General features: G+C 36.8%; 1 protein-coding gene across 3 annotated transcripts in view; it reads left to right on the top strand.

Moving 5' to 3' along the window:
- hdac7a (histone deacetylase 7a) overlaps positions 1-26927 on the top strand; it is a 110916-nt gene that overhangs the window by 52941 nt on the left and 31048 nt on the right. For 2 of the 3 annotated variants that reach the window (XM_067372472.1, XM_067372474.1), the window contains exons 3-8: positions 14619-14794; positions 15540-15627; positions 19072-19192; positions 19300-19430; positions 23618-23740; positions 25771-25880. In XM_067372472.1, coding sequence (XP_067228573.1) covers positions 14619-14794; positions 15540-15627; positions 19072-19192; positions 19300-19430; positions 23618-23740; positions 25771-25880 — 749 coding nt within the window. The remainder of the gene's footprint in view (positions 1-14618; positions 14795-15539; positions 15628-19071; positions 19193-19299; positions 19431-23617; positions 23741-25770; positions 25881-26927) is intronic. The other variant, XM_067372473.1, reaches the window with a different exon arrangement.

The following is a 26927-nucleotide window of genomic DNA, read 5'->3' as shown; positions in this document are numbered from 1 at the left end:
AGAACCATTGTGCCAACACGACTATCATGTTACTTCGAGTGTCTCGTCCTGTGTTTCTCTTACTTGTTCTGTATTTCCAGTCAATAGTTCTATGGTTACACCAGCAGTGAAGTGACTGGCGCTAATGAATCTTAGGCCTGCAACATACTCAGTGCAAGTACATAAATGCAAAGGTCAGTTGTTGTACCGAAGTGTACAAAGTTAACACAATTCATATCGTGGTGCATTTTCATTCTCAGTCTTGCCACAAGGGGCGCTATATCAGAATGGATATATTCAGATATATTCAGTCATGAACTGTACCACTTAAAGCAAAGTGGTTGTCCAATCATTCTGTTTGTTCTATCTATGTAACCTATTTATTCCTGACTTTGAATCAGATCAGTTTATTACAGAGCGCAATTTCGCTTGCCCTCCTCCTTCCCCAGCACCACCTGCCTATTTACAGCTAGTTCCCTAAACAAAGCCGAGCTCATATCATATTTTCTGAAACCTCAAGTTTGTTTTGTTCGAAATGATTAGTAAATTGTTCAGAATGCAATACAATCACACATTACAATTTTAGAGTTGCCCAAGTGGCGCTATAGTGAACATTAGCTTAAAGTATTTACTTTTACAGTCAGTTTTCTCTTTCAAATTGACTACTGTCAGGACAGAGCTAAAGTATGGTCAATTATACAGTAGCAGACACAAACATTTAGAAGGTAACTCTATTGCCCCCTTGAGTTCGGAGGCTTGTTTCTGCCACAGTAACACAAGGACATACATTATGTACAGTGGGACCACACACACTTGCAATGCATACTTGTGTGGCCTAAATCTTATACTTATGTGCTCTGAGGTTTGATCTTGAATGATAATTTATTGTAAGGTGAGGTCTTATGAAAATCTGAATTCCCAACACACATTTCCATAACAGTCTAAACATTTTAAATGCATCTTACTATGCGTTACTATAAACAGACTGCCGATCCTGCCTTAAGCAAATCAGTTACATGGATAGCATCCAGTTTGCCAAACGTGTGCGTGCAAATGAAAGGATATCAAATGAACTTATTTGTGTATGTTTGTGCAAATCTATAATGGCATCTCAATTCAGTAACCAGAGGTGTAGTTCAACACAACAAATGAGCCACCCAGAGAAACAAAGACCCACTCTGCCAACTATTAAATAAACTTCACTGCGCATAAACTAACACAAACCCTCATTTGACGTGAGGCATGCGTTTGCCCTCTCGGACGGGAGCTTTCTGAGGTTCTTGCTCCATTGGCGGTTGACCGGAGGCCTCTTGAGTTACTTTCTCAGGAGTGTCAGGTTTTCAAATCAGCTCCCCACTCCCATACCCCCCAGCTCTCTCTGAACCTCCAAACACATGCACACACACTGAGAAAGCTTTCATCTCAGGGATCTGAGGAGATATGGATGGCATAACAGAGGTCAGAGCTATGACATGAGAATAGATACTCAGTTTATTCAAGAAATATTCAGTGTTAAATACTCAAGTTGTCATCTGCAACCCATGGACAACTTAGATAATAATGTTGTTGCTCCTTCTGTAAAAACCTAAAGTGTGTACTACACTAACATTATCTAAGCATCATATCTAACAATAATACATTTGTGGTGTTGTTTTCAACTTGGTTTTACACTTTCTCGTTTTTCACTGATAAACAACTGCGTTTAAAAATCGTTTTCAATACTTGAAATGAAATAAAACATTACATGAAAAACTTGAAAAACACAAGGCAAAAAATTAGAAAAGGCTGCCTTTGCAACTTAGGCTACGTTCACACTGCAGGCTGAAACGACCCAATTCTGATTTTTTTGCCCCTATGCGACCTGTATCTGATCTTTTCATGACAGTCTGAACGACACAGATCCGATCTTTTCAAATGTGACCCAGGCCACTTGGGTATGTGGTCCTGAATCCGATACGTATCCGATCTTTTGAAATGCGACCTCCGTCTGAACGGCCAGACCACATGTATCCGACCCGTACGTCATTGATACGCTACAAATGTCATAATTGTGCATTGAAGTAGGCGGGAACGAGAAGATAAACAACAACCATGGCGGACGATGCTGCTGAGACCAGTCAATGGAAGGGAAGCAAGGTCACAGATTTAATTAATATTTGGGGTGACAGCTCTATTCAGGCCAAACTCGAGGGCTCTTATCGGAACCGGGCGGTTTACGAAAACATTTCCAGCAAAATGGCCGAGCGTGGTCACAGACGATCATGGCTCCAATGCCAGTGAAAAATAAAAAGCCTCCGAGCCAAATACAAGGAGGTTAAAGCCTGGAACAAACGAGGTGGCCGTCTACTTCCGCAAACAACGAGTGACGTCGTTGACCGTTGCGTACTCTTCTGCGCATGCGGGTCACTTTTGGGTCATTTCACGTTCACACAGGAGATCACAAAAGGTCGCATTTAATTGAAAATGTGAACGGCCTTGCAAAAAAATCGAATTTTTTCAAAAAATCGGAATTGAGCATTAAGCCCTGCAGTGTGAACGTAGCCTTACTGAAATTAAATAAGTTAAAGTACTAAAATTACAAAAAATAACTGAAATAAAAATACATTTAAGATAACTAGAAATGTTAAAAAATAATCAAAATGACAAAAAAAACCCAAAACTTCTTCAAAACGGAAAATACAAAAATAAGAGCTAATTATGCATAATGCATTATATCTTTTCATAACTAATTGTAACCCAAGTTAAAATGCTTTATAATATTCGCAGATTTCTTGTCACATCTGAAATTGTTTGTTGTTACTCTCGAGACCATACAATGCATATAAGGTGCATCATAAGGTACAATTAATGCATCATATATATATATTAGGGCTGTCAAACGATTAATCGCGATTAATCGTATACAAAATAAAAGTTTGAGTTTGCATAATATATGTGGGTGTACTGTGTGTAATTATTATGTGTATATATGTATATATTTAAGATAAATATGTTATTTATGTACAAAATATTTTTATTTATATATAATATAAATGACATAAAAATATAAATAAATACATATACTTGTAAATATTTCTCAAATATATACATGAATGTGTTTGTATTTATATATACATAATAATTACACACAGTACACCCACATATATTAGGCAAACTCAAACTTTTATTTTGTATGCGATTAATCGTGATTAATCGTTTGACAGCCCTAATATATATATATATATATATTAGGGCTGGGCAAGTTAACGCGTTTTTATCGCGTTAACACATTAATTAATTAACGCCGACAATTAGTTTATCGCGCGTTAACGTACTTTTTATTTTGAAAGTCCGTTGCTCACTGCGTTTGAATACACATAGATAGACTGTAATGATACAACCGAATACAACACAAACCATGGGTCACAGGAGGGGTGGGATGTTTATCAGTAGGCTACTGGCTGCTTGGGATGAGCGTCATCACACGTCTCAACCAATGAAAGCATTTGTTGTGTGCCTAGAGAGCTACAGCGCGAAAAAGAAAATATCTGGTGCGGACCAGTCTATGGTGCGGACAGAAAAATGGAAAAAGGTACCCACTGCTTATCACTCAATAAAAGAATCACATTGCTAAGTGTTATTGAACGTTTTGATTTTGTTTGGTTTAATAATTAACATTACATTTGCGAGTCTGACTCTCACTGCACTCGTGAATTAGCAGAACTTGACGAGGACATTCCAATGCTTAACAAATGCTTCATGTGACCAACAATTCTGTACATGTTTATTAAAGCATACTGTGTGGAGATACGCAAATGAGCCCAAAATATGAATGCAACACGTTTATATCTTAAACGGTTTCCTCTCATGTCATCTCAAGAAAACGTTTAATGCACTTAGACTGATATTAAAGATACCAAATTCTATTTACAAATAAAGCACATGCAGAAAAACGGATGACACCAAAATATAAACTTTAATATAAATTTTCTTCATAACGGTTTTATAAAGGTAGGAAATTGCTTAGTGTGGTTGTCATTTGTTAAAATAAATATAAAAATACAGTGTGTTCGTGTCCGTCTGTCCGCTGAATTTGACCCATAATCTCTGATTCTCCTCATCTGTGATCATGGAAAAGGGGAATTACAAGGACAAGTAGGCCTACTCAATATGCTCGTTTAAGCATCATTTAAACGTTTCCAACAAAAAATGAATCGACTTTTCTCAGTGATTTATTTGGATATTCATACGATGATATTCATACGATGATATTCATACGATGGCTGAAGCAGCAGTGAGCGCCCAGCGTGCGACACAGTAAACAGATCAACATTGTAAACGAAATTCTACAAAACTTAAGTGAAAAAAAAAAAATAAATAAATAAAATGATCATGCGATGCGATAAAATAGCTTCTATTCCCTGCAAACGATACCATTAAAAATGTTAACGTTCAAATAATGGCAGAAACAAGTCAAAAGGTAAGCAAGAATCCGTATTAATTTCAGTACGAGTAATAGAGGGCGATCCTGTCAAAATGGTGGCGCCGCCCCGGCATGCAACGAGGCGTGACGTCGGTTCGTATTCTCTATTGCACTTTTGTTCATACAGCAGTACTTTGAAAGAATAAAACTACGCAATACACTACTCTTGATTTCATTATCGAATTTTGTGCATGCTGCGATTAATCGCGATTAATCAGAAAAATCATGCGATTAATCGCGATTAAAATATTTAATCGTTGCCCAGCACTTATATATTATAAGGTGCATCACAAGGTACAACTAATGCATTATATATATATATATATAATGCATTAGTTGTACCTTGTGATGCACCTTATAATGCTTTGTATGGTCTTGTGAATAATTGTAACGACAGTTATAATAATACTTATCTATTATCTAAAGCCGGACACACATTTAACAACTATCTAAAACATTCTAAGACTGTGCTCAACATACAGCGATTGTTTCCTGTGACTGAAGAGATTTAAATACTTACACATTGAATTTGAACACCGATAATCACAGACTGAACACAACTGGCTCTGACTGGACGCGTTTGAGCGCGATCAGTCATAAGTATCAATTTACATTCATAATCAGCCTTACAATCGTTAAATGTGTGCCCGGCTTAAAGGGCTTTAAGTAAAGTGTTACCAATATATTTCCTTGCATATGAAGTTTGTAAGATATTTTTTGGAGACTGGTTAAACAGCTGTGGTTGTTGGTTACTGCATATTTTAAAATCAAATGAAAATCAAGAGTCGTTACTTATTTAACATCGTTTTATTTACTGGCTGCTGGTCAACCAGCATTTTCTTATAGCTAAATAAGCTTTTGAGTAATTTATGTTGAACTGATAAACTCCTGATAAAACTGATAAATAGTCCTTTAATATGAGATTTAAATGCAATGTTGGCTGCAAGTCATCAGAGTGTAGTTTAGTGAAGAGGGAACACTCAGAGTTTAATTTCCACTGATAGTGAACACACAACCTGAAAGCTTTATAGATATCTCTAGGGGCCCATTACTCAGCTGTGTGTGTGTGTGTGTGTGTGTGTGTGAGTTTGTGAGTTATGCTAGTCACTCAACACACTCCTAAGGCTGATGATAGACGACATAGCGGTCAGGGCTTGTTTTCAGTGTCTTTGGATTGCACACACTCGCACAGATGCTCTGACAAGTCTTATCTACAGGTTTTCGAAAGGTTTCAGACACACACCACAACCCTTTCACACACAAAACTGATGCCACAGATGAAGTAGCCATCGCATACACATCAAACGATGACCACTTTCACTTCTGTGAACCAAGTCAACCACCATATCAAATCAGACCCTTCAAGAATCCAACTTTTTCCATGTTTCAAGAGAAAATCGCTCTCTTCTTGAACTCTTTCCTGCCCTGAGGAAGTTCGTAGCACATTTCACCCCTCCTCTGCTGTCAGATGAGCATAACAAACAAAAGTGGGCATTGAAATGATCAGAGCTAAAAAAGAAACATCACTCCCCCCCACTCCAGAATAGCTGCGCAGCTACATGCCAATTACGCAGCCTAACATCAACATCTCACAGCGGGGGGGTCTGACCCCGTACAAGCAGATGTCACTCGTTCCGCACATCCTGTTTTGCTGGCTGGTGTTATTTTCAGATCAGCACACACACTCACAAATACACAAACCGGCTCTTTTTCTAGGCTCCCAGATTTACAGCGACAGCTTGCCTTCTATTGTTCTCCATTTCCCATTCTGCTGTGACTCAGGCGACATCGCAGGCCAACAGCAGTGTGTGTGTGTGTGTTATTGTTGTGTAGCTCACACTCGGCCTTAGAACAGCCCGTGCAGCTGGTGTTCTTGGACCGGACTCGTTCATGAAGGTCAAGTGCTGTAGGCTCAGCACTGCCTGACAAGCCAACATTATCCACCTTTACCAAAATCAGGCTAAAGGGTTTAAAGGTAGGGTAGGCAAATTTTTAGATAAAGACTTTTTGTTATACTGGTTAAAACTCTCTTCATATCCTGATAGCAAATCAAAAATAGAAGTGGTCTAAATACTAAAACATGTACATAAATCTTCTGTGTGTGTCTCAGGACCAAAAAAAGTCTGTCCATATCATTGCATTCAGTCCAAATGCAATGATATGATGTCCTACCTGCCTGTCAACATATATATTTACAGACATCACACGTCATCAGCGCGTTCTGTAAGGCTCTGCAGAGCTGTAAATAGTCACCGAGTGCCACAAACAAACAACAGCCACGTTTTACAGTTCCTCCTGAACCAAAACAATGAGCTTATGCTGTGTTCATGCCATCATAAACATAATTATGAGATGGCAGCCCAGAGCTGTTCACATCTTCAGATTCGGATTTATGCGTTTCTATGTCAGAGCTCTGTAAGTTGTTTATGTTCATTAGTATTGTAATGTTACGTGCTTTGAGACATGAGGTAATTTAATGCTGTCTCTCGTGATGCATTGCAGATTCTGCTGTGTGCGTTCATGTGTTTTTGAAGGAGGTGTGGCTTTGGAGATGTTCTGAAAGGTTGGGATGTCATGCTTTCAAAGCTAGCTTGCTATTGCTAGCTGCTCCGAGATTGCCTTTAAATAACCATTCTAATTCTACTGTATGAGAATAGAGAAGTCCTCACCACAACTATGTAAAATGACAGAGAAATTATATAATTTCCAGCAGATGAACGATAAAAACGCAGCCATTCAGAATCAATCCTGCTTTATTGAGCGCAAGCGTTTAAAGTGGCAGACGATGTAACTGCAGCTGCAGAACATTGTCGTTCATTACGGAAGATCTGTCGCTACTTCTGTTTCATTCTGACTTTAATACTAGTTACACTTAACGTGCTAATTGCAAATAACTTGCACAAACAATGCAGTTCTCAATTCTTATATATTTGGAATGGTTTTATGTACAATTTTCTGTTTCTGTTTATTTCTATTTATGAATTTGGCATAAGTTCATGGCTATAACCTTAGTGTTTCTAGCAACATAAACTCCTGAATGTGGAAATACTATGTGATGTGACAAAATCACAGCCAATCAGAAAATATTTGATGTTGATATGTCGTTGTGGGATCCTGTCACTCTTCTCTTGCGATGGTTGTGGCTGGTTTTGGAAGAAACTAAAGCCTTGCTCAGACTGTCAGTCCAAATCCGATTTTTGTGCATATCCGATTGAAATCCGATCAGATTTAGCATGTGTGAACGACAACAAATCACATGAAAGCTACATTCCTATGTGATTTGAAATCCTATTCAGCGTGGCGGCTACACATTGTCATGTTGTAAATAAGACAGAAGAATAAGACATAAAACATGTTGTAACAATATAGTATTTTGGCAGAAACTATGGTTTCCACATTGTAAGGTTATTCTATATCGCATAGAGGCCGGTCAAATTTTTTGTGACTGTATACTGACTAAAAGAGAATTGTATTAAATGAAATGTGAATAATGAATCAATCTGCATTGCATTTAAGTGAACTCTAAATTTACACTATATTAATGATTAATTCAGTCATGCTTTAAATTCAAAGAACACATAACAAAGATAGGTATCGCCTTTGATTGATGTATGATTATGTTATTATGAGTTCCTGTATCAGTCACACTTGATGGCACCTGTAAGCGTTATTTTTGATCCAAAGAGCTTCTGAAGTTATAGTCAGCATCTGACTATAACAACACACACCCACTCACACACATGGCTTGACATACAGCGAGAGTGTGTTGAGAGAGGCCTTTTAAACTGGTTGTGCTGGTCAAACAGGTCAGGGTGTGCAAGAGCTGGAAGTGGGAGTGTGTTATACACTGCAACTTGTGTTTTTTTTCTGTCCAACTGATGGTAGTCATGGAAATACATGTCTCATAGTCACTGCTGTGACAATACAGCTAGTTTTAGTTAAAAAATAATGTCTCATTTAGCATTTATTACTGGTCCTGCACCAAAACCGATGCAGACTGGTCAAAATCCAGTAGACTTGAATTAAAAAGGAACATGAGCCAAACCTGGTGGGCTCTTTTGACTGGAGCCAGCAAATAACCACCTAGTAACAACACATAGCAACTGCCAAGCATAGTTATGCACTAAACCCCACTTTAGACACCTAACAACTGCATGACAACACCCTGGCATCATAGTGGCATGTTTTGCACAGGCAAACACCATTTGTAAGTTCAATACAGAACTTTAAGCAAGGAATTATTTCTTTAGAAAACTTGTTTAAACAACCCAAAGAATACATTGAACTGAAAAAACTTATATTGTAACATCAAGAATGTCTTTACTTTTCAAAGTTATCTATAATCAATTCAAGAAGCCTGTACAGTAAAAATGCTTCTTGACAAGCAAAGTGATTATCTGATCTAATGATGTTGAAAAGAACCACAGAAAAACCTTTTAGGAGTGTCAACAACTACTTCACACTTTGTGTTCAGAATACATTACATGAACTAGTGAGATATTACACACCAAAAACCTAAAATTATCTTTGACATGCCAGCATTTCTTCCTCACTGCATAATGAATAGGCACCTACAGGAAGTTATCAACTACAGTCGGTATGCAAGTGTCCTACATCATTCAAGGAAAAAGCATGCACCTAGTTTAAATGGTGTCTTGTTCTAAAAATACAGTTATTTTAGAGTATCTCAATTACTAGTAAGATCACTATTAGTACTACTATTGCTCATACGACATGACTTATTCCTTTCTAAATGATCAGATTTACAATTTTCGTCTGCTAGACAATAAAACCAATAAAAAATGTCCTTTGAGGAACATGAGCCATATACACATACCAACATTTTATAGAGCCCATCTTTTATTTAAAGAAATTAAATACTTTTCCAGCAATTACCCTTAAAAAAAAACTACTATGTTCATAGCTAAGGCATCAGAAGGAAATACCATGGTACTTTAATATTCCAAGATACCTCAGAGAATACTATGGCATTACCAAGTTTGAGATCGGTTTTTGAAAGAAGTATGTTCTCCAATGCTGCATTTATATGATCGAAAATTCTAATTAAAATAATTTTTAAATATCCTTTAAAATGTAACTTATTCCTGTGATTGAAGCTGAATTTTCGACATCATTACTCCAGTCATCAGTGTCACATGATCCTTCAGAAATCATTTTAATGTGATGATCAAGAAACATTCGTTATCAATGTTGAAAACAGTTGTGCTGCTTCATATTTCTGTCAAAACTGTGATAATTTTTTTTTCAGGACTCTTTGATGAATAGAAAGTTAAAAAAGTATTTAAAATATAATTCTTTTGAATCATTATAAATTACTTTACTGTCACTTTTGATCAGTTTAATGCATTCTTGCTGAATAATCATAATCATTTACTTACCCCCAACTATATTGACCCATAAACTCAAGTATTTGTTGCAGATTTAATAAAGTAATTTCTAGCATTTTACAACCAGTTTTGTTTGCAGTATAGTCGACGTCACGCTTATGTTCACCAACTCACAGTTTCCTTAGAAGCAGATTAATACTTGCACATATTTTCCTGCAGTTAGTCACACAGCTTTGAAGGAAGATGTCCCTCACACACACATACACATTCCTGTGTGCATTCCACTGCATATCTGCTTGTCTGTCACTTTTATTAGTGTATTTGTTGCCCTGTTTCTATTGAGTTGGCTCAGAGTTACACTATTGTTTGGCTTTCTGAGTAGGAGTACAAAAATGAATGCACACATACACACACACACACACACACACACACACACACACACACACACACACACACACACACACACACACACACACACACACACTTGTTCCTCTATTATTTATATGTTACATACATAGTTCAGTCATGAAACACTTCTGAGCAGCTAATAAAAATAGTTCTCCTAAAGCGGACTGCTTTGGCCAATCAATCTGTTTGTTTAATCTACGTAACCTATTTATTTCCATCCTGAACTGGCTCAACTGCATGGGAATTTTCCTAGCCCTCCACCTTCCCCAGCACCACCTGCCTAGAACTGCTAGGATGTTCTCCCTACTTTCCTTAGACTATTCCCTGTGTTTATGTGCATGTTTTTACAGTAGCCTTTACTCATGCCAGCAGCAGCAGCGTAGCATCTAGTCCACCAAGACAAAGCCTATGTACATTCTGTTCTTATTAATAAAATGCTGTTTAATTCAAGTCCGAGAATTGTCATGATGGAAATTTATTTATTTGGTAACACTTTAGAATACTGATCCTTCATTAATGAATAACTACACAGGAACAAATGAATAATGCAGTATTAACACTCTAGTGACTACTATTAACTAACAAGAAACTTCTTAATGAATTAGTAAGTAATAGTCCTCAGTTGAATGTGGTAGTTCACTATTAACTAATCAGTAACCTCCCAGAGAACTACTAAGAACTACTATATACAGGTTCATAATTAACATGAATGATCCATAATGTATAATTAATTCTAAAATAAAGGTCATGGTAACCCACTAGTAATGACTGAAGTATTACCAAATCCTTCAGGAATTACTAATTATTTGGATCAGTATTCTGAAGTGAAAAACTTTTGAGGTTTTTTGTAAATTTTTGTACAGTTTTGTACAGTAATTCTTTCTGATGTATTTGGTAACACTTAAGTAATTACTAGTGGGTTACCATGATCTTCACTTTAGAATACTGATCCAAATAAGTAGCAGTTCCTTTAGAAATATGTAGTAACTCATGAGTTATTACTATCCAACACTTCAAAAGTTTACAATGACTCCAGTAGTTACTAGAGTTATCATGTTTCTCACTTTATAATACTGATCCAAATAATTAATAATTCCTTCTGAAGGATTTGGTAATATTTCAGTCATTACTAGTGGGTTACCATGACCTTTACTTGAGAATTAATTATACATTATGCATTATTCATGTTAATTATGAACCTGTATAGAGTAGTTCTTAGTAGTTCTCTGGGAGGTATGAAAAAAATAGTAGTTACTGATTAGCTAATAGTGAACTATCACATATCAGAGTTTCTTGTTAGTTAATAGTAGTTACTAGAGGCTTAATAATGCATTACTCATTTGTTTCTGTGTAGTTATTCGTTAATGAAGGATCAGTATTCTGAAGTGTTACCATTTATTGTACTATAATTTGCCATAACAGCCAATATTGGTACTAAATTATTATTACTAATTATTATTAATTATTAATATTATTATTTTTTCATATACCATAATATTTACTCAAAAGTGTACTCAGGTGTTAGTAGTATACTACTTTTTTTTTTCTTTTTTCCCTTTTTTTTTTTAATAAGAATATTTATATCCGTAGCACTCTAAAGGTCGGAAAACACCATATTGTTCAATTCCGTCTCATTTTCCTCTGGGAGTTTGAGTTCCTTTCCTGGATCTGTCAGCGTTGTGCCGACAGGTCAAATCTCAGAATGCCATGCAATGCTGAAAGCTGGAATAATCCAGGGCGGAATATAGTAAATGTTCTGTTATCAGGAAGGGAATGCTAAGGGGAAAAAATGTGGGAGTCGTGTTATTTCCTGGAATACAGTAGAGCTGTGCGGGGCTTGTACACGTCTGGGTGGGAATACGCTGGATGTTGAGAGCTCAGGGAAGCAAGAACCCAAAACACGTTTGGCATCCAGGGCTGCGGTGCCAAGATGTTCCTCTTCTCCAGTTCAAGATCCTAAAAAGGGGCTGAGGAGATCCTGTACTGTGTCAGAACATGTCAGGACATCCCTTGTCATGTAAACAGCTCCAGAGGGTCAGTTCTGGCCATTCTCCCGCCACTCCTGTGCTGTTTTCTCATCTTAACTAGTGGTAAGCTGATTAAAGTTATACCGAAATCAAAGTTATATTTATTTTACATCAATTTACTAAATATATTCATATTATTATAAATTATAATAAAGATTTGAAAAACCTATTTGAACTTGATTAAAAAAATAAACAGATTTATACTTTATACCGCAACTTCTGTAATCCTAATATAGTTTTTTCACAACTAAAGAAACTTAAAAATATAAATAAAAAGGAAGTCTGAAATATGTGTCTGAAATAAAGACAACATAACTATCTTTACGTTTATATTTTTACACACAGCACACAGTGAATATGACATAAATACATAACAACATAGCAGCCAACTGGATATAGAGCAGCATAGTTTAAATTCAAGGACTTCAAACTATGCTGTCAAAATAAAAGTCCCGCTTCCGTCACATCGGCCAAACAGAAGAAAAGTATCGGCCAATGCGATAATTAAAAAATGCCAGATAACGGCTGATATAACAGCTTGGCGATGTATAAATTAGTCGCCACTAGTCTTAACTTTCCCTTGCCACCTCATGTCATCTCTTTTGATCACATTTCTTATTCTGTTTCTCAGTTTTCTCCTCTTGCATAACACACCAGCTCAGAGGTACATATTGTTCCTCACCGGTTGAAGTCATTCGTGAGTCATTTTCCAGGCTGCTCATTGGTCTGCTGTAGAAAGCCTTTTTTTGTTCTGTGATTTGTGTCAGAACAAAGGTGACAAAGCAGTCACAATTCACAGGAACACAATAGTAAGTGTGCTATGGGGCGTCGAAAGGGCATGAGTCACAATTTCTGAGGCACTAGATCTTGCGAATGAGGAGAGACAGCTATTTTTGGGAGTTTTCGTTGGAAATAAGTGGGAAAGAGTTGGGAAATACTGAAAACTCTATGGTTGAAGTGCTTGTTTAACTCTTCAGATCAGAAATCTGTCAGGCGCATTCATAAACGTGCTCTGGTTTTACCTGGGCAATGTGCCAGAGCTACATGACTGACATCAGAGCTGTGGTAGCCCAGATATGCACCAGCCTACATGCACACGGCTGGTTTTTGTGAGTGTGTTTGTGATTTTCCTGTGTGCTCTGTGTGAGAGGGCTTGATGTAAGGGTGAGGCAGTGCATCCCATTGAGTCACTGGTACCATGCAAATATTCTTAAAGCAGCATGCAAAATTTATGGAAATCAGGCCGACTTCATATCACTGCGGAATGTGCCGTAAGGGAAATTTTGGAGCATGCACTTGTACTAACACACATGTCTCTATCTCTCTCTGTCTCTCTCTCTCTCTCTCTCTCTCTCTCTCTCTCTCTCTCTCTCTCTCTCTCTCTCTTTCTTTTCTCTTTTTCTGCATTTTCTTCACTCTCCCACCAATTGAAATGTTCCGTCACTGTTTTAAAGAGCATGAATTATTAAATCAAAAATGATGGAGGGTGACCTCAGTTATACAGTGAGAACCTCAGTGACTGTATTGATATTTTGAATGTTATGAAATCTGTGAAAAACATTTTACAAAAAAAAAAAAAAAGAATGAAAAGAGGCCTGTTTTAGAACCATTGAGATTTTTGCATTGTGTGACATTATTTTTAAATGTAATTTAATTAGAAAATTAAACATGGATATATTTGTGTTGCTTTTTTTTTTTTTTTTTGCCTTAACACAAAGCTATGAAAATAATTTAATGAGAATTATAGTAAATTGGAAGACACGTAAAAAAGTATAAAAAAAATAAAAAGCAAAATTGTGGTAATGGGAATTTTGTGTGAAAATGTGCTTAATTGTCATAAAAATAATGTCACAGTGCAAATAATAATAATCATGCTAAAATATACTTCATTTTCTTAAGAAATATACACTACTGTTCAAAAGGTCAGTAAGTTTTTTTTAAATCAAGGATGCATAAAACTGATCAAATGTGACAGTAATGACTTAGTGACAGTAGTGACTTTCTAATGTTTCCAAAATATTTTTATTTTAAATAAATGCTGTTGAACTTTCTAATGATCAAAGAATCTTGAAAAAAAGAAGTATTAGTTTCGAAAATATGAATCGGCACAACTGTTTTCAACATTGATAATAATAATGTTTCTTGCATAGATCATCATATTAGAATGATTTCCGAAGGATCATGTGACACTGAGGTCTAGAGTAATGATGCTGAAAATGAAAAATGACATTTCAAATTATATTCACATAGAAAACAGTTATTTTAAATTGTAATAATATTTCAGAAAATTACTATTGGTGAACATAAGTCTTCTTTCAAAAAAACCTCCTATTTATGTAATCTTATGTCATAATAGTTTTAATAATAAATCTGTGTGTGTCTCTGTCCATCCAGAAGAGTCACTGTCTCCCACGGGCCCCGTCCCCATGGACCTGCGTGTAGGCGAGCGTCTGGTGCGTCCAGGTTCGGACACGGCCTTCCTGTCCCCTCTGCACCCCCCTCTGCTGATCGGTCCCTTCAATCCGCAACACTGTTCCCAGTACAGCCAGCCGCAGCTGCAGCATATACAGGTACGTGTGCCATACACACTGATCTCAGTGCAGTCAGTAGAGCCACACTATTTGCCTTCAATTAAATAGCGCCTCCCTTAATGTGATTTAGCCTAATAGGACACATTCATGTCACAATCAACATCTTTATTGGTGCTGGAAAATCATTGTCGTCATTTCAGGTTAGGGTAAGCATTAGGGCTTGAACAACATTTGTACCAGTCATTATTCTCTTTTTATAGGTAGTTAATGATTAGGGTATATATTCAACATAGGAGGAGAGTCAGCATTAGTGTTACCACATTTACCACACACAACCTCACAATAGCATGTGAAACATTTCACAAGAATGTTTTACATGTGTATACAGCGATTTCATAACATTGTTTACACCTAGCATTAGATGTGATCGTTTTTAGCTGGATGAAGAGGTTAAAAGAGGCTTATCTGTAATTTGTTCCTAAAATGTTACATTCAGCAGCGTGCGAAGATGAACATGTTAAAAAGCAAAATGGGACCCCTTTAAAACAGAACGTGTTGCTTTTTGAATTATGTACTTGCACCTTTTTACATAAAATAATTTCTTTATAAATTGTGGATGAAGAAATTTGTATGTAAAATGACAATTTATGTACAAATAGATTAATTACCCTAATATGTTTCATGAATAAGGCCCATTATACATGTACTAACTGGGCAATTAATAACCATGATAAGCTAGTTAGCATTGTTATCAATAATTATGACGAAATTACTCTTTTTGTAGCAGTATAACATGGAGCAGCATCTACGAGACCAGGAGCAAGCAAAACAGCAGCTACAGCAGCTCAAACACAAGGACAAGAGTCAACAGAGTGAGTGACACACAAAAACCCTTCAATACCTGCTGTTCAGAGACTTACTGTGTACTTAATTAGCACATTATAGAACACTGCTTTATAAAAATGTCTACACACAGAGACTATACATATTATGATAGGTTAGCTTTGGGGTTACGTTGATTAGCATGATAGAAAGAGTTTCTGTAATATAAGTCTAAGGTGTCCCCTGAATGTGTCTGTGAAGCTTCAGCTCAAAATACCCCATAGATTTTTTTTAATTCATTTTTTTAACTGCCTATTTTGGGGTATAATTAGAAATGCGCCGATTCAGGCTGCGGCCCCTTTAATAGCTTGCACTCTCCGCCCCCTCCCGAGCTCTCGACTCTATCATTGCATAAACAAAGTTCACACAGCTAATATAACCCTCAAAATGGATCTTTACAAAGTGTTCGTCATGCATGCAGCATGCATATATCGGATTATGTGAGTATTGTATTTATTTGGATGTTTACAACATTGAGTTTGAGGCTATGCTCCGTGGCTAACGGCTAATGTTACACTGTTGGAGAGATTTATGAAGAATGAAGCTGTGTTTATAAATTATACAGACTGCAAGTGTTTAATAATGAAAATAATGACGGCTCTTGTCTCTGTGAATACAGTAAGAAACAATGGTAACTTTAACCACATTTAACAGTACATTAGCAAAATGCTAACGAAACATTTAGAAAAACAGTTTACAAATATCACTAAAAATATCATGCTATCATGGATCATGTCAGTTATTATTGCTCCATCTGCCATTTTTCGCTATTGTCCTTGCTTGCTTACCTAGTCTGATGATTCAGCTGTGCACAGATCCAGAAGTTAATACTGGCTGCCCTTGTGTAATGCTTGAACATGGCATATGCAAATATTGGGGGCGTACATATTAATGAGCCCGACTGTTACGTAACAGTCGGTGTTATGTTGAGATTCACCTGTTCTTCGGAGGTCTTTTAAACAAATGAGATTTATATAAGAAGGAGGAAACAATGGTGTTTGAGACACACTGTATGTCATTTCCATGTACTGAACTCTTGTTATTTAACTATGCCAAGGTAAATTCAATTTTTAATTCTAGGGCACCTTTAACAGAGAACCAGTATAATATAGTTTGGTCAACATGACATAAGCAATTGGTAATGTAGGAAAAATCAGACAATTGTTCATAATCATTTGCATGAATGTACCATGCAATGACTAGATGATGTGGAGATTGAATAAGCAGTTTTGAGTTATTCAATTTTGATTTGAGAAACCAAATCAGTTACCAAAGTGACTGAGAAATGCTGTATTATGTTGTGCCAATGCCCTCTTTAATAGTACCTCAACTAAAACAGGGCCACGGTCGCTTCAGGAAATAGCACTGTGAGTAAAAACAAAACTTTGTGGTTGAAAACACATGGGAGGAGTCTCGTCTCTGAACATGGGAGCCCTGTTGTTCTGTAAAGGTGATTTACTGTCACACTGCTGCTAATGACCTGGCAGTTACAGCAGTTACAGATCGTACCAGACCATACCATACAGTACCATGGTGCTTTTTGTAAGACTTAAATGGATGGATGGTAATACCATAATACTTAATTGAATAGTTACCATATTTACATGTATTTACATGTTACTCCAAGTTGTTTAAAAGATAACCATGGCATTGCTATGATATATGACCAAAAAAAAAAAGATGGATGGATGGATGGCTGTGTCATGCTGCAGCTCTTGGTCACGCAGGCAAAACATTAATACCACTAAGTGTATATGACTTTCTTCTTTCTGATATACACAATCTGAGAAATATTAATAAATATCCTGACGCGTCCAAGCTTTATAATGGCAGTGAACGGGACCAACGAGTTTGAAGCTCAAGAAAGTGCATCCATCCACATCCATCCATCATAAACATAATTCACACAGCTCCGGGGGGTTAATAAAGGCCTTCTGAAGCGAACCGATGCATTTTTGTAAGAAAAATATCCATATTTAACAAGTTATGAAGTAAAATATCGAGCTTCCGCAAGACCGCCTTCCGTATTCAACTTGTAAAGTGTAATGCCTCTCACAGTTTAAAACACTTACGCTTCATCCTACACCTTCCCTATTCATCTTACGAAAAAAAGCGTAAGTGATGTGACGTGAATACGGAAGGTGGTCTGGCAGAAGCTAGATATTTTACTAGATATTTAAGTGTTAAAACTATTACAACCAGGTTTGCTGATAAACTGACTGCATTAAGCAGATAATGATTTGTTGTAACACCCAATGCTGTTCTTGTAAAAAACAAAACAAGAAAAAGTCCAATCAAATGTATTATTTTGATTAATTACTCTCTCAAAACAAGTTTCTGCATATCCTGCAGTCATTCTCAATCAGAGGTGTGTAGATGTTAAACAGGTGTCTCTTTCATGATGATAAATCACTGCAGCTGGAGTCTTTTATCACAGTTGATAAGATTGTTGTGAGAGAAAGTAACTGCCGAGAAGTAAAATTAATTGTGTAGCGCAAACATTAACCGTGTCAATATTGACCATATTGGTTAGAGCCATTATGACGTCGCTGCCACATAATGGCCGCCCTGGAAGAACAGGGAGGCACTGAGTCAACATGCCGTTTCCTTCCCCCGACCTCAGAGCAACCTCGGTCGCACAGCTTCACAAGAGAGCTGAGCCATGCTCACAGCCCTGGATAGAAACAGAGCTGGCATTCTTCTAAAACTGTTTTGGTTCAGTGACTCATGACTAGTTTTGCATTATTTAAAAAAAAAAATAATAATAATAATAATCTAGCACACGGCCAACTTAAATACATAAAATAAAATAAAATAAAATAAAATAAAATAAAATAAAATAAAATAAAATAAAATAAAATAAAATAAAATAAAATAAAGAAAAATTATCAAAATAATATACGTGAGACTCTTTCTTTTTAAAAATGTGGTTTGGCATGATTTCATTGGCTGGTTGTATAGATTGAAGGCCACATTCTCTAAAAGTATTAAATATTAGTATTATTAAAATTATAATTAAAAAATGTATAAATAAAAAAATAAATTAAATTAAAATAGTACACTTGATACTCAAAAAGCTGTTTTTAATGTGGGTTGGCATGAGTTCATTGTCTGGTTGTGCTGATTACACTCTTTAAAAGTATTAAATTACCTGACAAATGTCTGACGCATTTAACACACATCTTTTTTTTTTTTTTTTTTTTTTTTTTACATTATAGCTTTGTTTTAAAGTAATCAAGTGACAGAATTGCCATTTTATTGATATTAAATTGTATTTTAATAATAATATTTTAAAAATAATAAAATAAATAAATACCTGACAAATGTCTGACACACAAAATATTTATTTATTTATTTATTTATTTTGCATTGCTGCTTTGTTTAAACCAATCAAGTGACATGTAATTCCATTGACTGGTTGTATTGATTGACAGGTGCTGTGGCCAGTGCGTTGGTGAAGCAGAAACTGGCGCAAGTGATTCTGAAGAAACAGAAACAGGCGGTCCTGGAGAGGACGAACTCCAACCCTCTGAGCAGCCCGTCGGTGGCCTACCGGTTAGAAGCAACTCTCATTACCGCCCACAGCTGTTGAAGTGCACATGTGCACACATTCATGTGCTTATTTTAAGCTTTTAAGATAAAGATCTTTTGTGTTCTCACAGGGAGTTGGTTCCAGATCCCAGCGCTCCCCTACAACCTCTCATGTCCTCCACAAAACCAACTCTCAGAGAAGGACCTGACGAAACACCCCTGAGACGAGCAAGTACGCCACCGTCCAACATACATTTAAACGGTAACACTTTACAATAAGGTCTCATTTGTTAACATTAATGTATTAACTAACATGAACTAACAATGAGCAATAAATTTGTTACAGTATTTATTAATCTTTGTTAATGTTAGTTAATAAAAATCCAGCTGTTCATTGTTTGTTCGCAGTGCATTAACTAACGTTAATAAACAACATTTTATTTCCATAATGTATTAGTTAATGTTTAAATTAACATTGTCTAAGGTTAATAAATGCTTTAGAAGTGTTGTTCATTCTTTGTTCATGTTAACCAATGTAGTTAACTAATGTTTACTGATGAAACCTTATTGTAAAGTGTTACCATATAAATATCACATGACAGTTCATTCATCAAGCATGACATCAGCATCTACATACAGATCACACACACACACCTGAGAACAGGAGGCAGGGCTCGTCATGTAGCAGGTGTGCTGTGTGGAAGCATTCCAGCGCCGCAGCCTTGATCAAACACACTCCCAGTGCCTCGCTCTGCCTGCAGGCAGCACGGTGTTAACAAGGCCTTGCCTAACCTTCTCATTTACCTCTGAAAGCTGAGAACACTCCCCCTGTCAGCCCTGTGGCTATTATGTCATAATAACTGTGACTGGACATCCAGTAAAGCCCAAAGCATACTTTGTTTTTTTACGTATATGCTAGCATCTGCGTACAGTCAAACGCGTAGCCTTTCAAAGTATTGAGCGCACATGCACTCTAGAAAGTTTCATCTTTAGCCCTATTCAGGCAGGATTAGTTTTCTAAATGACGTTTGATTTGCAATTCTTATCATTCGACATCTGTGATGTACCGATTCGGAAGGGACTAACAACTTGTGCTTGCATGCATCACATGTGATGTAATATCATGTAATTTATTAGAAAATCCCTATTTAAGTAAACTTCACAAGTTTTTTTGCAGTGGCTGTATAATAAACTTGCTTAATCAAGCAGAGAAATCTAGACAAGTATCTTACTCGGTCACCGTGATTTTGCCAAGCAAGACATGGACAACAAAACATGTTTTGTTGATCCTGGAACAACATTCCAGTCTGAAAATTTAGTCTTAACCCTGTTCCTACCCCTAAACCTAATCTTACCCATAACTTATCCCTAAAATCAGAGGGGACAGATAGGTGAATAACATTGATGTAGAAACACCTAACCCTGGTTGCAAGCCTAAACTTGACATAAACTGTAAACTTGTCCCTCAAATCTGATTGGTTGATTGGAATGTTGTTCCAGGATCAACAAATATGTTGATCCAGGAACATGTCTTACTTGGCAAAATCACGGTGACCATCTTGGTCTTACCTGACACTGATATTAAAATGTTTCCGTGATTTGGCTCTATTTATTGATTGTATATGTAATTTTTTCATCAAATACCATCCATCCATGCTGAAGACTGGTACGAAAATGGTAGGTCAAAAATACATGAAGAAAAGCATTAGAATCAGCAATCTCAGAAATTCGCATTTGGGGGCGGGATTAGATTTCTCAGAGGAAGGTTGAGTTTGCAGAAAATCAGTAGGTTATTTGCCCTCGAATTTTTACAGAGGTTGTGTGAGAAAAACACTGATATGGCAGATTTGGACGGGATTAAAATAGTGAAGTACGTCTGTGAAACATAAATTTCTCTAACGTCCACCTCGAAAACTAGTACTGTCTGAATAGGCCTTTTGTCAGTGTCTGTGCTATTTTTCTCCAGAAGTTATGACAAATGGAAATGTCTTTGTATTTTGCAGTATTTTGTTGCTGTTGTTGGTTTTCTGCTGTGAAACAACGGCCCAGGCCAGTGCTGCCACCTTGTGGAGCAACTGTTTACTGCAAAATTCAATGCGCATGTGCGACCTGCGTGTACAAAGTATGCAAGTTTACAAAAATCGGGTATCGCACGTACAGTACAAGTGTACTATTCTGGTGACGAAATTTGAAACATGCGCACAGTACACGGACCCTCACGTACACATAAAACTGAATACTTTGGGCTTAACTTATATGAAGCCTTTGGGTTTATACGCAAAAGTTTTTGTTCTGCAGGATTTGCTCCAAACCCATAACTGTAAAAGGCCTGTTCACACCAACTCAAATTGGGTCTGATTTTTGTATGTGATTAGTCTGATCAGATCATTGCATAAAAAACAGAAGACCGAATGAAAGAAAATGCAAACTCACTCCCTGACAGTAGGTGGTGCTTATGGAAAAGCAGAAATACCTCAAATACCCTGGTTCTGGATTCTTAATCCTCTGCTATTCATTGTCGCTTTGCAAAATAGTCTATTCATTATCACAAACTAGTCATAGTTTTATCTAACAGTAGCGTCTCTGGGCATGTGACCAAAAGCCTGAATCTCATTGGTTGGCCAGATTTCTTCAGTGTGATGGAAAAGTTTAGAACACCTCAACCACAACAACCTAGCATTGTGTTGATAAGTTTTGCACTGGCAAACAGCGCTCACATTTTCTTTATTTTTCATGTTTTCATTTAGTTTTCAGTGTAGAACAGAAGAGTTTTCAAATAGTCCTTGAGAGAGTTTCCAAACACTTGACCTGTCCACTTCATATCAGTTCAATGCTGTCTGTCAAAAACACTTTGTGCTCGATGATCAAACGCAGAAACATTTAACATGATAACCTCAAGATGCTGAGCAGACTCATGTCATTTACTGGTAAAGGTGAGTAAGTCCAGCTGTGGAATTACAGTTTTCAACATGTCCTCTGACAGAAATCAAGGCTAATGGTGTAATAGTGTTTTCACAATAACAGAAACAATTAGTAGGAAGTAGAGAAGAGATTTCGGGACTTTCTTCTTTTCTGAACCAGCAACAAAGAGCTGTAACTGTGTGATCAAAGGAAGTAGATGGTACATTTGCATATAAATGGTTAAAGGTCAATAGGGATGTGCAAAACTACCTCTAAATCAAAAATCGACTAATTGGTGTGTAATTTGAATGAGTAGTCAACTAGTTGGTCTTAAAAGGATAGTTCACCCAAAAATGAACATTTTGTCATCAATAACTCACCCTCGTGTCATTCCAAACTAAGACTTTCATTAATCTTCAAAACACAAATTAAGATATTTTAATGAAATCTAAGAGATTTCTGTCCCTCCGTTTATAAAGCCTATTCCACCAAAACTGACGCTTTAAAAAAATTAATTTTCTGTCAAAATAAAAGCTTGACTACAGTTTCCATCAAAATAAAAGCTTGCGTGTTTATCTCTTGTAAGTATAGAAATTAGGAAAAGCGAGGTCCACCCAGACAGTTTCACAAAATCCTGCTGTGGGAAACACTGCATATGAATCAAGTGGTTTAATCCAAGTCTTCCGAAGAGACACGATCAATTTATATGATTTAATTTAAGCTTTTGTTCACATATAAACCTTCATCACCACACATATATTTTGTTTGCTTAAACATGGCCTAAACATGTTTGCTTGACGCGTCAGGAAAAAAAAAAACTCATTGGCTCTCTCATGATTAAAGTCCTGAAACATTTCTCGAGATATACAGATGTTAACTGACAGATATTCAAGTAAATAGACTAAAAATGTGTTAAATGTGCCTACCTAGCAACTGTGACAGGTGTCCTTGACAACGGGCAGTAATGTTTGTTCTGGACTTTTCTGAAAGTTGTATGAAGGATGCATTTGAAGGAGCTTTTGAATTGGGACAGCCAAAAATAAGCTCAAAATATGTGCCCTTTAAAGCATCTGCCCAAAGAAATCTGAGAAAAAACATTACATAATCTCACTAGTCGGTTGTTGAACAACTAATTACCCATCCTGGCCCATGCTAATCGTCAGTTTGCTTATTTGGCTATTTTGTGTGACTTTATTATTGATGTCAACTCTCAAACAATCCAATTTAAATCTCAGGTGTTGACATGCAGTTATTATAACCCCTAGGTTGTCTGTGAACACATTGCTGGTTGTTTGTTGTGGTTTATACGCTGGGTTGTTATTTGTCATCACAAATTGCTACTTTTAAACAGCACAGTGATGACACAACACATTGCCCTTTAATGTAGTATGTTTATTGAGCAAACAAACAATGATTGACCCTGCAGAAGTACAGTAAATGAGCTAGTTGATCATTTTTTACGATAAGACCAAAACCAGATCGAAAGCTTTTCAGAAAGTTTGTCATCCTTTTTTTATAATGCTAATGGTTTTTTGTTCTTGTCCGCAGCCTCAGAGCCCAACCTGAAGGTGAAGCATAAGTTAAAGAAGCATCTGAACACCCGTAAGAGTCCGCTGACACGCAAAGAGAGCGCACCGCCCACCGTCAAGCACCGCGCTCCTGATACGCTGGGTAACTGAACCACCATGTTCTTATGTAGACCTGCTGTCAGCTAAAGTAACATTGTTGCATAGTTATATTCATTTACCAAGCATATGGAATCAATTTACTTTTTTTTTTTTTTTTTTTTAACGATCACCAGGACACATTTCTCAGTATTCAGGTCACTTTTTCAAAACTCTTCACTCAGATCTCCTTAACTTACAGCTTGGCACAGCAGTAAATTGCACATCCAAAATGCACTGAAACTACCAAAACAGTCCATATATGTCTCAAATTAATTCTTCCATAAAGGTTGTCACCCGACAAACACACTTTGTCACTCATAAAACAAACACTTATAACAGGTGGCATTATGCAATATTGTTTTTTTTTTATATATATAAATTCTTTACTAAACTAGAATGACACTCTTTACTGTTTAAAATTAATTGCAGTATGTAATGTGTAACATAACATTTTATATGTAAAATTGAAAGACTAACACCTCTAATTGTTTTGATAGTATTTAATTTTTTAGATTTGGAATATATTTCATTATGGTGTTACTGTAGAAATGTTGCAAGTTGCTGTTTTATTCGTATTAGGTTTTGAACTTAAATTTAACAGTTTGGCAAACTGGCCTGTCAACTATCAAACTGGCCTGAGTTTTGATAGTATTTGTGTCTGATTGACTGTAATTTGAAAGATGTAATGATCCACAGCTAACCCACTTAAGGCCAGATTTACTAACAACTTGCGCCAGCGCAAACCCTCTTTTGTCATTAAAAAAACTTATGTCAGATTTTACTAAAGACACACAGTCAGAAATTAGTGAAAAAAAGGCATGAACACAGTTATTTTACGAGGAGTATTTAAATAAATCATGCAACGTGATTTGCTAAATTTTTCTGTAGTGAATTTATTGGTATTTGCGCCATTATTTAGCACCCAAAGAAAGCATGTCTTAACCCATTTTGCGCTTGACGCAGAACTTTCCATTCCCATCTGCGCTTTTATGGGATTGTGGTCTCACACTAATTTGCTCTGTTTAGTAAATCTGGCCCATAGCCTGCTGTTGTGCTCACAGTGTAAAGAGTAGGGTTGGAATTGTTCAAATTTTAATGATTCCATTTCTGACTCTGCTTATCGATTCTGATTCTGATTGATTCCTAATTTCAATTCCATTAAGGTAAAAAACAAAAACTTCATTCACATTCATACATCAACAAGTCTTACATTTCATTGTAGCTGAATAACATGAACGAAAATCAACAGGCTAAAGAACACCTATAGTTTACAAATACCATAGCCAAAAAAACTAGACTAACTAATATACATTTGAAGCATTATTAAAGACAAGTGAACAATCAGTAATAAAAAAGAGCAAATAAACATATTAGCAATCACACACACAAAAAAAAAAAAAAACTGAACAAAGATACGACGATTTTGAGGTATTCAGGTACAGAAACTATAATCAAATGTAAAATAACATTGCATTTTATAGATAAAATATACATTACAAATATAGTTACAAAAGTTATTCAGTCAAGAACAGCGAGTGAATTTTCTCTTTGTCCTTTGTTGTTTGATTAATGTTATTATAGAGATGGCTGCAGGAATTTTAGGCTGCTGTCACTTTAAGAGCTGCACAGATCCAATATACTGTTATGCGTTTTCTTTGTCAACTGTTTATGTTCACTTAAGACATAACTAACTGTGTTTACCAGGATATTTTGCCATATTTTTGTGTGTATTTGTCCGTTCAAGTGCAAAAGGATGTGGGAGAGAGCTCAGTTCAGTATCACGCACTATACAGTATGAGAGGTGGAACTTTTCGAACTTTTAATTTTATAACAATTATCAGATTCCTAACCTTAAGTATCTGATTCCAGAATTGGAATCGATTGTCGATTCCCAACCCTAGTGAAGAGTTTTGAAAAAGTGACATAAGTATTGAGAAAGTGGTCCTAGCAATTGTAAAAACTGTAATGCATGTATTGATGTGCTGCCCATGTTTAAAGTGGCGTTAAGTGACATCTTGTCTGTGTTCCTCTCAGATTCGTCCCCCAGCAGCAGTAGCACTCCAGTATCTGGCTGCAGCTCTCCAAACGACAGCCTGCCCAATGAGAACGGAACGCTGCCCGCTGCTGCCAGCCTGTCCCATGAGGTAACAGTCCTCACAATCCCCAAATCCATTCCTCAGCTGAGTTTCTAAGGTGTTTCTTGGCTTGATTATAATAGGATTGTTATGGTAATGCAATCATAGATCCAAACAATTATGGAAATTATGGAAAATGACTCATTAGCCAGTTTAAATGAAGTTAACTTCTCCCTTTTTTCAAAAGTACGAATTCTTGTGGAGAGGACAAACTCCCAATCCGAACACACACACACCCACACACACAGAGGCATGATGGGACAGTTCTTTAATATTGCTCTGGTGGGAGTTGTTTGTGCTCGACGGGGCTTGTTTCAGGAGGTTCGCGCCGCCCTTTGGCATAATGACATGTTTTAAACAAAGACACTGGAGAAGGACAGCTGCTGGCAGCTGCCAGGACACCCAATCTCCCTTTTCCATCCAGAGCCTCCTCATCGCTTTATTACTCCACACTCCTCCATTTTTGGGCTTGCATAAATGCAGGACTCTCTGATGGGTCGAACACAGGAATTGTGTCCGCTCGCACGCAAGAGCTGATCACGCACACAGAAGGAAACGCAGATATTTCTGTTAAAGGCTTAGTTCTCTTTCAAATGAAAATGACCCCAAGCTTTACTCACCCTCAAGCCATCCTAGGTGTATATGACTTTCTTCTTTCTGATGAACACAATCGGAGTTATATTAATAAATATCCTGACGCATCCAAGCTTTATAATGGCAGTGAGTGGGATCCACGAGTATGAGCTGAAGAAAGTGCCTCCATCCACATCCATCCATCCATCATAAACGTACTCCACGCGGCTCCTGGGGGTTAATAAAATCCTTCTGAAGTGAAGCGATGCGTTTGTGTAAAAAAAATATCCATATTTAACAAGTTATTAAGTAAAATGTCTAGCTTCCACCAGACCGCCTTCCATAATCAACTTAGGAAAAAAGTGCAATGCCTCTCGCAGTTCAAAAGCTTATGCTTCATCCTACACCTTCGGCATTCAACTTGCGGAAAAAGCTTAACTGACACAACGCCAGTTCCGTTTTTTTCATAACTTGTTTACGGAA

The sequence above is a fragment of the Chanodichthys erythropterus genome, chromosome 20 (assembly GCF_024489055.1).
Source record: "Chanodichthys erythropterus isolate Z2021 chromosome 20, ASM2448905v1, whole genome shotgun sequence".
In the NCBI taxonomy this organism is placed as follows: Eukaryota; Metazoa; Chordata; class Actinopteri; order Cypriniformes; family Xenocyprididae; genus Chanodichthys; species Chanodichthys erythropterus.
Note: the sequence above shows the minus strand (reverse complement) of the source record. Positions and strands in the feature narration are given on the sequence as shown.